Here is a 14,483-nt window from a genome sequence, read left to right on the forward strand (position 1 = left end):
ACTTATATTAATGCTATTAGGTCGTTATTGTTGTTTGCGGAACAAAATCCTGGTTGTATATATGAACGGTGTCATATCGTTGATAATTGCGACACACGCGTCTCACCTCGTTTATGCTTCTTTCTTTTATAATGAATATGTTAAAAATAAAACATTATATAATATTCGATTACCATGTAATGTCATAGTCATGACTCTAATAGGTTCTCTATGAATATACATTTACTTACAGAATGACGTTTTAGAATGTAGGCAGAAACTTTAACTGGACTTAAATATCAAAAGTGTTAGGTTTACTTCTAAATAAGAAAAAGGAGTAACTTTTATTTATAACTTTGTAAAGCAATAAGAAATAATTACGAAATTTATAATTGAATAAAGCTATTATATATTTAACATTTTTTAAATATATTTAAATTTAATAAGGTCCTGATTAAATGTAATATCTGGCTATAAATATATATGCACACTATGCAATGGATTTTGTATATATACCGTAAAACTAGTATTCTGTGCAAACGACATCCTATATACAAACTATATATAATTATATTTAATCTATAATTATAATTATAGGTTAAATATATTTTTTTTATTCTATGACAGTATTATCAATAAATATTCACTGCGATATTATAGTCTTTATAATATTAATAAGGACTAATTTATGGACTTAACCATCGTAAAACAGAATTCGAGATAGTTGAGATATTCGTAGCCCGTACAATGTCTTAAACAATAAGCAATTAACACCCTAGTTATTGGTAGTAGAAGGGTGTTCCCAGTATCAAGTTCCAATTTTAATATCCTGCACAGTCATTAATAAAATCACCAGGATAGTGATGAAGTCTCTATAAGACTATATAAACTGTGGTACCTTCTGAACAATTCTTTTTATCTCTTTTCGATTTGTGTTTCTATGTATAGAAATAACGTTTAATTTCACTTCTAAAACTCTGTTCTAAAAGGATGCTAATTATTTCGATATCACTCTCTATAATATCAAATAAAATATAATATCACGACACGTTTCTATAACATGGAAAAATTCTAGCTCCGCTCGTCATAATATTTATGTAGCAATAGGCACTATGAAAATAACTAAAATAAACTTCTTCTAATGGATGATATCTATGTATGTTCATGTAAAGTGAGTTAACGTCCTACTTATTAAATACATCTTATATCTACAGAATAAATACTGTGTCCGCTTACCTTTTTAAACCACAGAACAGATTTTGGAACGGGTTTTATGGTCATTTAAATACACTTAACAAAAGGCTTGTGCGTAACAATTTAAGCAAAGCCATAGCAATATTTAGAAGTAAATTGACACTTAATGTTTCTATTATGATGTCTTCAATGCAAGTTCCCTATCTTAGATCATTGTAATTAAATTATTACTTTAATCGTTAACAAAAAAGTTTAATTAAATAATGGTTAAATACTGAGAGTAACTACATGAGATAGAGCTGGCTGGAAGATAATGCATGAATTAGTTGCACCGACAAGAGGAAACTCTTAAATGAAAAGTGACATTGGGAATAAATATTTTGTATTCTATCAAACATTTATTATATCACAAATAAGCGTTTTTATCTTCCAAAACCATGCATCGTCTTGCACATAATTTAGAATAGAATACAAAACATTTATTCGCCATAAGACAATTTTACATGAAAAATACAACGTCAAGACCAGTCATCACAATGTATACCAAAAATACTTTTCCCATATTATTGTTGTAATCATTACTACCATAATTACCAATAATTGCGTCTGTGGTCATGTTTAACGACTGGATATTCCACAAAAACTGTCGTTCAAAAATATCCTTTGGGAAAAGAGATATTTAGTAAACGACAGCCCTATTGCTAGCAATATACTCTATCAGGGCGACTTCCTCGCAAAGGGAACCCTTTGGAAACCATTATGATTAATTCCAAGTGACGTCACAATGGGCCAACTGACCTGATTTCGTACTCACTAGTGCTTTACCGGCGCATCCCGATAACGCAGGAATTATTACCACTCGTTTTTCATCCTATTTAATAATATATAACCTTGCATCATTAAAAATTATAAAGGTCGTTACCCACCATCGTCGGCAAGCTCGCCGGCTGCGGTTCTATGACATAACGCAAGGTTGGCACACTCCGCCGTGTTCCGGTCATCCGAGATCGTATAATGCAATACCTACGTTACGTCAAATCCAGTCTCCATTACCAATGGTGCCGATACGCTAGTTTTATATAAAAAAAAATAAAATTTTTGCTTTAAAAATAAAAGAAAAATGTACCGGAGTAGTAAATGTAATGTATGTGGCGGAGTAAGAGATTAATATGTCACTCCATTCTGCTATCAGAAATAAAGGAAAATACTCCTGTGCAAGAAGAGTAGGAATCAAAATACTTATAAGACCCTATACTGTGCCGTCTGTTAGGTGTGACAATAAAAAACTAATTACTTTCTGTTATATTATTATATTAATTTGTAGTATTGATGAATATATGTAAATAATCATCCTGTAAGATTTCTACTTAAAAAGTACCTGCTTACTTCTTAATTGTGCATTTGTGTGTGTTTGTATGTATGTTTAATCATTAAGTTTTATTTTATTTATGTTGTTTTGAGACATTTATATACCCTTCCCTCAAATACTTACCAAATAAAAAATCAATTCCTTAATATAAATTCGTAGACAAATGGACAATTACATTATTTGCACGCACACAATGTTGACAATTCAAAGCCTATTAATACGATGTGTGCGCGACTGTTGTGTGTATAAATAAGCTATGTGGGACATTGTACAGTCTAACAAACAGGTTTAGCAGTTGATTGTACAAGGGTCGACCCCGTTATGGAAAATGACACTACGAGACCTATTATTTAGAAATTTTCACACTTCGCAAGACATTAAACCTTTTCGTATATAACGAAGTTCTGAACGCCAGACGGTAACACTTTCACATACATGTAGTAAAAATAAGATTCCTTTTATATATAAATATATAATTCTTCTTCCTTTTCCGTGAGTGTCGTAAGAGGCGATTAAGGGAACTTAATGGTCGAGGGATGGACAGTAACATCCCTTACAACTATTGCGGTTACCGAGCCGCCTACCAATCGTGTTAACTACTCGTACTAACAAGACCCCTAAGAGGAGGGCCTATGTTCAGCAGTGGACAATTGACGACTGATATGATGATCATAATAAAACTTCTAATAGATATAATAAACAAGATAATTATTATAATTTTATTAATTCAATCAATTAATAATATATTTTTTACTTCTACTAAATATATTTACGAAAAAAAACTAAATTAAATACTTATAAAAAGTCCAAATCAAAAGTCTGACCTTGTTTGTTTTTGTAATTCTAACTTTCAAATTTCTTCATGCTGTTTCAGACGTCATTTCAAGTACCTACTAAATTCAAATTATTATAAAGTTAAATAGCTATGTTATGAGTTTATTTAAAATTTTATCTCATAATGATAATTTTTATTCATAGTTATTAGTAACATTGTAGCTTAATATCATGAAAACATTGTATTATATTATGTAACTGTAATCTTATGTACTAACTATTAAATACTGAGTGTCGATATAAATTTAGCAACAATTTACATATATACATATCGAGTTTTACCAAAGTACCAGAAATCGACAGAAATTAAATGTATAAAAATTCAGTAAATATTACAAAGTTTGTTCTCGCTAATGTCAAAAACTTCTCAACAGATTTAAATGAAATTTGTAAACGTGCTTCAACTAACGAGATAGACTAGTTTTTATCTCAATACAGAAAATACATTACGATAAGGATCTCATTTAGGTCCGGTCCTTTTTAACTTATTTATTAATAACATTATAAACTGTTTCCAATTTTCTGAGTTATGTATACATATATACGCGTACGACTTGAAGTTTGCCAGATTAATTGCAACTATTGAGAAAGCATTAAAGCTTCAAGAGCACTAAGGTAGACTTTAAAGTCTACTTAAGTTCGTTTAAACATTTTAATTTTATCGCTAAAAAAGTTTATTAATATGAAATTCTCCAGAAAAATGCACATTATTGATTGCAGCTACCATATCCAAAATGAAGTTATTCAGACTAAGAATACCATAAAAAATTTGGGGGTAACCTTTGATACAAAATTAATTTACTTGCCTCATATAGATAACATAGTTAAAAAAAGTATGATGTTGAGATTTATTATAAGAAACATATAAAGGTTTCCATAGGAAAACTTGTCGCCGGTAGGTAGCGGTAAAAACAATGTTTGCTGGATCAGCTATTTGTTCATAAAAATGACCTAAACATACATGGTTACCTCATAAAGGTTCTGGTATCCACTTTGATACAGATGACAGAACCCTAAAAATACAGTAATTTAACACCTTTTAACCTAACTAATAATAAAATATGCATTTTCCTTGTCACGTTGTGTATAATTACTAAGACGAGCTCTTCCGGTCTTGGTATATAGATACCAACTACATAGTATAGGCAACAATTATTAACTAAAAACGTTTCAACAATTTAATTACATTTCTGATTTCTAATGTAATGACCAAGATTTATAAATCCTTTTGAAACTGAAGTAGAATCTTAAGATTCTAATAGAGAATTATGAAATTAAAAATTATATTTATTTAAATATATATATATTATAAATATATTATAATATATATTATAATATATATATATATATATATATATATATATATATATATATATATATATATATATGAAAAAAGTTAATAATGAGGAATGCTGGTACGTATACCGTAGGTATCGGAAATCACCAACAAATGCATTCCCAAAGAGAGTTGATGTCAGGCAGACGGCCTGTCGTAAAACTGTAAGCCAAATTTTTTGCAATGTATTACGCCGAGACCAAATAATAATTGGGATAAGGGTAAGAAGATAATGATGATTTACCAGAGGAATGCTGTATAAATGTCTTCTGCTCGTTTACCTCTGTCCCATATTTGTCTCTATCATGAATGTATACGTGTATAGCTGTACTTTCAGTTTGAAGACTAGGGCATGGTAGAGTAATTACATGGTACGAAGATACCTTATGACTTATACCTTGCTATTCCTGGTATGGTAATAGTAAAACATGTGGGACGTCATGGGCATTACAATGTATTCAGTGGTCTCCATAACTTTGTTTGTATGTCCGAATCTATAGGCGACGGTTACAATTTTCCAACAGGAGAGCCATCGATTTGTTTACCTTTCTACATTACAAAAATATCTTTTTTCCGCAGATAAAAAATGCGAACACACTAGAGACACCTGCGTGTGCGCGGCCATCCAAGATGGCGACGCGCAGTGCCGCTGTGGTAATCGAACGGGCCTGCAAATACTATGGCTCCCAAGACAAGCCAGACTACAAACCGGTGCTTACGCATTTGGATATGACAGTTGAAAGAGGCACTATGTAAGTTTCCTCCCTTCTTCTTTTGGTAAAGTTGGCTTCGAGACACGATTTATTATTTTTTATGGAATAGTTTATCTTTTGATTTAATTCCATTGAAGCACAACTCCACTAAAAGAGAAAGATAACTCTTCTTAAAATTCTATAAAAAAAAACGTAAAATGCAATAATAAAAACTGTCTATGTAGACAACCTTACACATTATTATTTCTCTATAAAAATAAGTAGTTCCTATTTTTTCAGGTAAGTATACATATCGAGGGTATTTTTATATTTCTCCATACTGCCATAATATACCGTTCAAATTCATCGTCAGGTTATAATGGTAGAGTAAAAGATACTCACATGCGATTGTATAGAGCCGTTTTTAATTTTCTAATGACACTGTTAACATGCACGGAAATTGGATAGAGCCTCCAAGACATTCATTCTATTATATCGTGACATTATCAATACTTGTGCAATTTCGTATAGAGCTACGTTAAATTATAAAAAACCGACCCATAAGTGTAAGTCGGACCTGCACACCGAGGTTTCCTATTATTATTATATATTAGAATATATTTTGCAAAAAAATTGTGATATACATAGCTACAAATTTACAATTTTCGGATTTTCCCCTTTACTTGTGCTACACAACATTGTTTTTTGTCTATGGCCGTACCTTTTAATTGTGTTGACTTAGAAGTTTATTTTTTTAAGGATTTTGACAGACGGATAGACAGACCGACGGACAACCAAGTGATCCTAAGAGAGTTTCGTTTTTCCTTTGATTACTGATGATTGTATTCACTGGTCATTCCTTTCAATATCCCTAATTTTTCAACAGATACGGACTTCTAGGGCCATCGGGTTGCGGCAAAACAACACTCCTCTCCTGCATAGTTGGTAGACGGAAATTAAATAGCGGGAGTGTGTGGGTATTGGGGGGAAAGCCGGGAGAAAGAGGAAGTGGCGTACCGGGTCCCAGAGTAGGATACATGCCTCAGGTGAGATCCTATTAAATACTTCAAAATAGTCAATTATTAGACAAAATGGTTCTCAATTAATAAAATTCTCAAATAGGCGCCTATAACTGTGTTTATTACATAAATTACATAAAATATAAAAGCTGAAAGTTTTTATTATATTATCTTTTTCTCATTAAGATGACGTGATGATTTCCGCAAAATTGCTAGGAAGGATTAAGTAAATGCATACAGCAGAGGACAGTACAAAGTGGCGCTCTTTGAAAGAGGCCTATGTCCAGCATTGGACTGTTGTGAACTAATGATGATTCTTATTTTAATAAAGATAAAAACTAAATTTAATTGGAATTGACTTATTTGAATTCGTAAAACATCGTAATAATCAAAGCCTAACTGCGGTTGCCAACCCGCTTACCAAGCGAGGCAACTACTGACAAAGCTTTCGTAGGGGGACGCCTATGTCCAACAGTGGACAGTTAACGGGTGATATAATGATGATAATGATAATGATCATAACAATTACTATGTAATATCAATAATACATTTAATAATTCATACGTTGTGAAATTTATTACATGTCTATTAAAGATTTTTTAAACAATGCTAGTCTATTTTTACTTTTACTATGGGTTCATATAAAATTAACCAAGAAACATTTTTTTCCTAGGACATAGCGTTAGTTGGCGAATTCTCAGTTCGAGATGCTGTCTACTACTTCGGGAGAATATATGGCATGAAGGATGACAAACTCAGAGAGCGGTTTGCCTTCCTCTGCGAGCTACTAGAACTAGCTGATGAAGGGAGACTGATAAAATCCCTTTCTGGAGGACAACAGAGGAGGGTATCCCTGGCTGCAGCATTAGTCCATGATCCGGAACTATTGATTATGGATGAACCAACTGTAGGCTTAGATCCTATGTTAAGAGAAAAGTATGTATTTTTTCATTCATGTGAATGTAGCGTTGAGTATCTAAGATCTAATTACAAGAAAAAATAAACTGGACATTTGCCCTTATTGTATGTACTAAAGAATGGTAAAATAGCAAAATAGAGGGCAAAATACTTATTTTACTATCTACTTAGATACGTTGCCGCTGTTGTGTCTATGAAATAGAACGAGACAGCGATATCCGACATTTTACTTTCTCGTGTAAGCAACCAGTGCCTGTCATTATTCTACTATAATATTAGTCTGTCTATAGATTCATTTTACTACTTGTTAAGAGAGTCTAGCTTACTAGACGATATATGCTTTATGTATTCTCTAACGCACGTAATAAGTGACAGCCATTTTATAAATTTATAGATTTACAGAAAAATATTATTTACATTTATGCTAGTATAGTTTATTTCTTGTAAGTACTAGGAGAGCAAAACCCTGTAGATAAGATAGTTTTACTTACTGCTTAAACATGACATATTAAAATAATATACATATTCTGCGGATGTATAGATTTTATCTTAATAAAAATCGGTCAAGTCGTATGCTTGTTTGTTACTGTTGTGTTATAAAAAATTATATTAAGGTCAATATATCTTTTTTCTTATTTCGAGTAATGTCAAGTTCGTTGATAAATGTAAAATCAACAAACTTGACAATATTTAAAATATTTCCCAATTATTTTAAGTAGATTTATATGAACTAAATATATAATGATCAGATATAAGAACGACGAGGCTTGATCTTGTCCTTTATCCTTCTAATGAATAATTGCTGCTTATACTTTTGAATGAATTCAAATATAGAACAAGAAAATAACATTTGCAAATAATTACTGTCGAATTGAAGACCTTCCTTTCTTCTAACATATGCAGCCTTTGTGATTTAGAGACAATTAGAACGAACTTGGATCGATTGACCGATTAAAATGAACAAATAAAAAACAAACTTCTATTGAACAATTCAATCGTAATAATCAGATCAGTTGCTAAATAAAACCGCAACTTACAAAATATCATTATGTATTATCTGATATTATCATAGATCGATACAAATTATTTGTCGTCGTAAATTTGATTTTTTTTTTTATTTTTGCTTTTGATTTAACTTCTTTTTTATCGTTAAATTCATTTGTAAAATTCGCTAAATTAATTCGTATCTATATTTATAAAAATCGAAGTTGGCAACATTTAACATTTTAAGCAATAAGTCTGTTTAGACAATAAGTATAAATAGTACTGAAAAAAAAATATTTTCATCATTAAGATAGCAAACAAGCGACAGTCCGATAGATAGAAAGTAGTAACCACAACGAATAACCGTTACCTTTATAAGAAGTCACACTGAAATCTCATATCTACATTATTCGTCATCAATCAACTTCTAAGAGGAAGAAAGACTCTGCGGTTATATTTTTTTATATTTTACCTCAAAACTCTGTCATTTATAAATCGAGTTGAATTTTTTTTTTTTTTCTATAAATGAATATGCTTTCAGATTAGTCTCATAGATATTTTATCAAATTTGCTTCAGTACTTTAGTTTTTATATGAAAATAACTGGTTTTGTCACGATTGAAGTAGGTTATTTTTGTGGGACTAAATCTTATATTATTTTAAAAAAAACAATTAAACAACATTCATTATTTTGATATAATTATGTAAAAAAAAATATTATAAAAAAATAATAATTTGCAACTATTTTATGTTTTACAAAAGTATAATTTCTAAATTTAAATATAATTTAAATTCAACAATATTCAATATTATAAAATACTAAATATTGTTTCTTTTAAATTGAGAACGCCATCCATTACAGACAATATATACACATAAGAATAAATAATCTTTATTCTTATGACTCCCGTGTAGGACGCTAATGAATTGCCATCAATATATCATAAATAATACCACCTTCATTATTCATCGTGATTGTAATCGTTTATTATGTTCTTTACAGAATTTGGGAGTTCCTCTCAGAATTGGCAAGAAGAGGCAAAACCGTCATCATAACGACGCATTATATCGACGAAACCAAACAAGCCCATAAGGTAAATTAATAATTATAAATCCCTACTTAATGTTTTTCACGATTGTGCATTACTTTCTCTAGCTTTTAAATTATAAATAATAAAAGTTGACTAGCAGAAAATGCATTAATTCCACTCTTTGTACCATATTTTGTTGGCCATAAAGATAAAATAATTTAATATAAAGCTAAAAAATTTGAAAGATGACAAGGATATGTTTAATTAATAAGTTAATTTGCCATCTGAAAGAGTCCTAACCTAACTTCCAGACAAACTATTAATAAATCTTTAGTCTAAATATATGCGATTGACGACGGAAATTTTACGTCCATATCACAGTTGGGTAAGTTGCCAATGCCAACTGTTTGCTTTTGATGTTACAACATACATAAAACACCGGTGCTATTATAGGTAACATATACATATATGTCTCCAATATATATATTTTTTTTATAGATGATAATGTTTTTGACGCTCTTTCCCTGCCACCAGTATAATTTATGATATCGATAATCCACACAATAGATACTAAAAACCATTAAAAAACATTACATAGACTCTGTATCTCGTATAATAACTATGTTAATTTATTCATCCCATCTTTTATGATACAATTATAGAGCAGTGATAACGCAAACAAGCAAGCCGGATGCAAAAAATCTATGCAGCAATTCTGATTACGAAGCGTTTGACAGACCTTGAACGTTATTGCATTTGTTCGATTTTTTTTTTCAAGTTTCTCAACACTTGCAGCATTCAATTAATAGTTTTTAACTATTATTACTAGACATCCCGTTATTTCGTTCGGGTTAACTAATTCTGTTTTATTTTTTCTATTTCTTTTTTATTATTTATATACATATATATATGTATATATGTATATATATATATATATATATATATATATATATATATATATATATATATATATATAATAATTTTAGGTTTATTTATTAATTCATATTTATTTATTTACTTTAAAAACTATGTAAGTAATAAACTACTAATAATGGTCTAGTCTTCTGGGCAAGCATTCGCACCAAAGGATTGTCTAATTTATTTGCAAACATGTTCACGATACTATTATATAGTTTGCACAATCATATTCTTTATTTCGCCTTTTATATGAGTATAAAATTATAAAGCAATAATCAAGTCCCACTATACCTTTCAGTACTGGATGGAGATGTCTAGCTTATGATCATTCTTTAGGTGTCTCTAGGGAAGATCAGTTTCACAGTGGCACAGTAAATAATAGCAGAAATAATAATGACAAATAACAATAACTGCTTTGAATCTCACCTTTTGAAACCGATTTAATAATTTTAACAGATTGGTCTCCTCCGAGATGGTCAACTTTTGGCTGAGGAATCCCCCGAGGAGTTGATGCGCAAATTTGACTGTGACACCTTGGAGGAGGCATTTCTGAAACTGGCGCTCAGGCAGGACCATCTGCCACCTAGACGACAGTCGGGTATGTTCAAATAATTACTTTTACACCTATAGTTGTTTATCTGCGCTTTCTTTTTGTTCTCGTGTCCTCTATATATGTAGGGAGTCATCAGAGCTATCTTAATTTTAGGAACCAGTCAAAAAAAGTATCTAATGTTTCATCAAGTTTTTTAATAAAAATTTAAAAATTTTCATAATTAATAATACTTTGTCTATACAATATCTCAAATGGAAATAACATAAGTACTACTATCATGAAATCAGCTCTTTGAGGTTTTAACGGAATAGTAATATTAAACATGTCATCCGCCTATTTTGAAATCGGTTTAAAATAACTGTATAGTCGCTCCGCTTTCATAAGTAAATATTTTAATACAAAAATATTAAGAAGACCCCAAGCAACGTTATTGGGAAGTAAATAAAGCGAATGCAGTTTGTTAAAAGTTAATACATAACAAATTTATTTCTTCACAGCATTAACAATGTCCCCGGATGTAATACCAGAAAGAAGCATAGCTGGCAGCCAGTACTCCTCAAGGGAGACCTTCAATGTCATCACAAGCAGTACAGACGTTAGTATAATTCAATTAGTCAAACAAAAATATATATTTTGATACCAAAAATATACGATCCTTTTTACGATAAGCGCTTCCAGCAACTCATTGCTGACACTTGCAAATTGAAGAACTTGAGTCACATTATCAAATAATTATCCCCTGTTATTATCATCCTTCAAAACTGAAACACAACATATACGTCTTGGCGGAAGCATTTTTTTTTAATTTAATTAAAAAAATATATATTTTATCATTATTATTACTCATATTAGAATTTTTTAAGAGCTGCCTTACAGTTACAGTTTATTTCATCTCTTTCTTTTGCATTTAATTCTTGATTTAAAAGAAAATAATAGACCATAATATAAACCTTTAAAAAGTAGAAAATTATCAATCGCTTAATTTTTTTTTTGTGTTCAGAAATATCATCGCCAAATCAGAACCAATTTTAATAATTCATTTTGCAATCAATATCAATCAAATAGTCAATTACAATAAAAAATTAATCAAAATTACAATAAAAAATTGTTAATAATGGTAATTTAATGTATTTTCTTACAGATATTAACTAAGGATGAGAAACCAAAAGACTGTAACAGTAAATCTAAGGCTCGCTATAAGGCTGTATTCATCAAGAGTATACAGCAATTCTCTAGGCATCCCGGGTAAGTTATATTGAAGAACATGTTACATAAAAACAGGGCCTTCTAATGCTATATTAAAGTTTCTTCAGGGTTGTTGCCCTGATTGTACACTCCCAGTGTTGCAGGCGTTCATAAGCTACAACCGTTTACCATCAGACGGGCTGTATGCTTGTTTATCACCTTTGTGATACAAAAAAAAAAACAAAATTTATTTGAACAATATAATAGATAAAAATAATTTGTAATAGATTTTATAACACATCTGTATAGCAAAGCCTTTTAATAAAAAAAAATAGCTATAAAATAATATAAACCTGCGATTCTTAAACTTTTATGTGAAAAATATATGGAAGAGTTCGTAAATTGCTTTTATTTTATGAAACCTAAATGATAATAAAATATAATAAGCTAGATTTTCTTCTTTAACTGGTTACTAAATTAATAGTTTTTTTTTTTATATTTACAGTGGACTGATCTTCTCCGTGCTATTCCCCATCATCCAAGTGGTGGCGTTCTTCTCCGCAATCGGTCACGATCCTAGAGATCTGAACATCCCTCTTATAAACGACGAGGCAGTTTTCTCCCCATGTAAGTTTATATATAGCTGTATTTCGCGACTTTGTACGCATGTAAAGTATATAAATTATTTACAATTAGAAATGACCGGCTAGGACTAGGCTAGGCTGTACAAATTTTAATCAAATCCGTTCAGCATCATTTTTACAACTTTTCACGTTTATAATATACGTATTTTTTTAATGGGTGAAAATGGCATGGTAACCCCGCCTGCGCTATCGGTATACACTGACGGGGCACCAGTGAGAGGTGAGGATGAAAAGGCAATTTAGTTAGCCCATCGTAACGAATTCAACGATAAATTAGTCACGATAAATTAGTCACGATAGTTTTCAGGGGGAACCGCGTGGAAATCGATCTGATAGGGTATATTGATAGCACTGAGGACTAACCTCTCCATTATTAACAATCCCTTCCCCCCTCCCCCTATAATATGCGTATTAATATAGCAAGATGAGCAACTTCAACTTATTCTATTTAGCTAATTAAAATAAAAATAGTAACAAATATGTATATAGAAATATAAGAACACTCATTATCATCATCATGTCAGCCCTTAACTGTCCACTGCTGAACATATGCTTGCATACACATATGGTGCAGTTATAAATTTGCTCCCTTATTCTTAAAGACGTCAAACCTCCCCTGTCCCTTTCTTTTGTACTAATTTCTCAGAATGGAAGTGACAATACAGTTTAATAGTTAAAATAGGTTTGTAGGTTTTAGTTTTTATGAAGAAAGAGATCAAATCAAAGTCTATTTAGATACTATACGTAATAAATAAAATATATCCTACCCGTGTACTTGTACATTAAATAAAATTTATTCAGCTATTTAAGTGTGACTGAATAACAAACATCTTTTCGTTTCACATTTATAATATAATATTAGTAGGATAAATATAATTATAAACATTTATAGACAAACAATCATGTACTCATCACTGTAACAATAAATGATTAACGTCAACTTAATTATATTACAAGAACTAATTACCTTTTCTATGGCTAGATTCCTTTGCAATACAATACCATTTAATTGCTCATCTATGTAGTTATCAATTGTTTTATTTTGAAGTAGGAAGATAGCAATTAACTGCACGAACCTAACGTAAGAAGTAAATTACTGTAATAAATCTCTAACTTCATTAATATTTTAATGGAAATATGCAAACTCCTTATTCCGAGGTGTTCTAAATTGGACACCTTAATCAGCCACGGCCATGATCTATCAGGATAAAACAATTCATATTTGCGATTTAGGTAATTGAAAGTTTTGTATGGGAAGATTTTTTTATGCAACTTAGAATGGCAAACAAGTTGACGTTCCACCTGATGTAAAGTGGTAATCGTCGCCTATAGACATGAGCAGTACTATGGGTATAACAGAGTATACTGTTTCGCCTATGATACTCCCCATGCGTTACCATTCCTGAGGACTCAGTTGTTATTCCTCTGTGCTCTGTAATTAATTAAATCTCATAAGTCTTACTAATATTATAAACTAGCGACCCACCCCGGTTTCGCACGGGTGCACATTACATTAGAAACTTCTAAAATTATCAGTGTTTCTCTACTATATTACGTATGTATTATACATATAAACCTTCCTCTTGAATTACTCTATCTATTAAAAAAACCGTACCAAAATCCGTTGCGTAGTTTTAAAGATCTAAGCATACATAAGGACAGACAGACGAGAAATAACTTTGTTTTATACTATGTAGTCATGATTTGAAAGAGAGATGGTTTGTTTGTTATCTCTTAGCATCTTAAAGACCCAATCAGTCACTTTATGTACACGTACTATATGAGAAGAAGAAGGGCATAGGCTATTTTTTTTATCTCGACTAGTGAA

General features: G+C 30.8%; 1 protein-coding gene across 1 annotated transcript in view; it reads left to right on the forward strand.

Annotated features, from left to right (window-relative positions):
* LOC113514263 (ABC transporter G family member 23) overlaps nucleotides 1-14,483 on the forward strand; it is a 50,636-nt gene that overhangs the window by 25,677 nt on the left and 10,476 nt on the right. The window contains exons 2-9 of the mRNA XM_026898300.3: nucleotides 5,292-5,464; nucleotides 6,291-6,450; nucleotides 7,097-7,359; nucleotides 9,328-9,418; nucleotides 10,730-10,871; nucleotides 11,324-11,421; nucleotides 11,968-12,071; nucleotides 12,517-12,638. Coding sequence (XP_026754101.2) covers nucleotides 5,343-5,464; nucleotides 6,291-6,450; nucleotides 7,097-7,359; nucleotides 9,328-9,418; nucleotides 10,730-10,871; nucleotides 11,324-11,421; nucleotides 11,968-12,071; nucleotides 12,517-12,638 — 1,102 coding nt within the window. The 5' untranslated portion in view covers nucleotides 5,292-5,342. The remainder of the gene's footprint in view (nucleotides 1-5,291; nucleotides 5,465-6,290; nucleotides 6,451-7,096; nucleotides 7,360-9,327; nucleotides 9,419-10,729; nucleotides 10,872-11,323; nucleotides 11,422-11,967; nucleotides 12,072-12,516; nucleotides 12,639-14,483) is intronic.

The sequence above is a fragment of the Galleria mellonella genome, unplaced genomic scaffold (genome assembly GCF_026898425.1).
Source record: "Galleria mellonella isolate WM207_F2 unplaced genomic scaffold, CSIRO_AGI_GalMel_v1 utg270, whole genome shotgun sequence".
Lineage (NCBI taxonomy): Eukaryota > Metazoa > Arthropoda > Insecta > Lepidoptera > Pyralidae > Galleria > Galleria mellonella.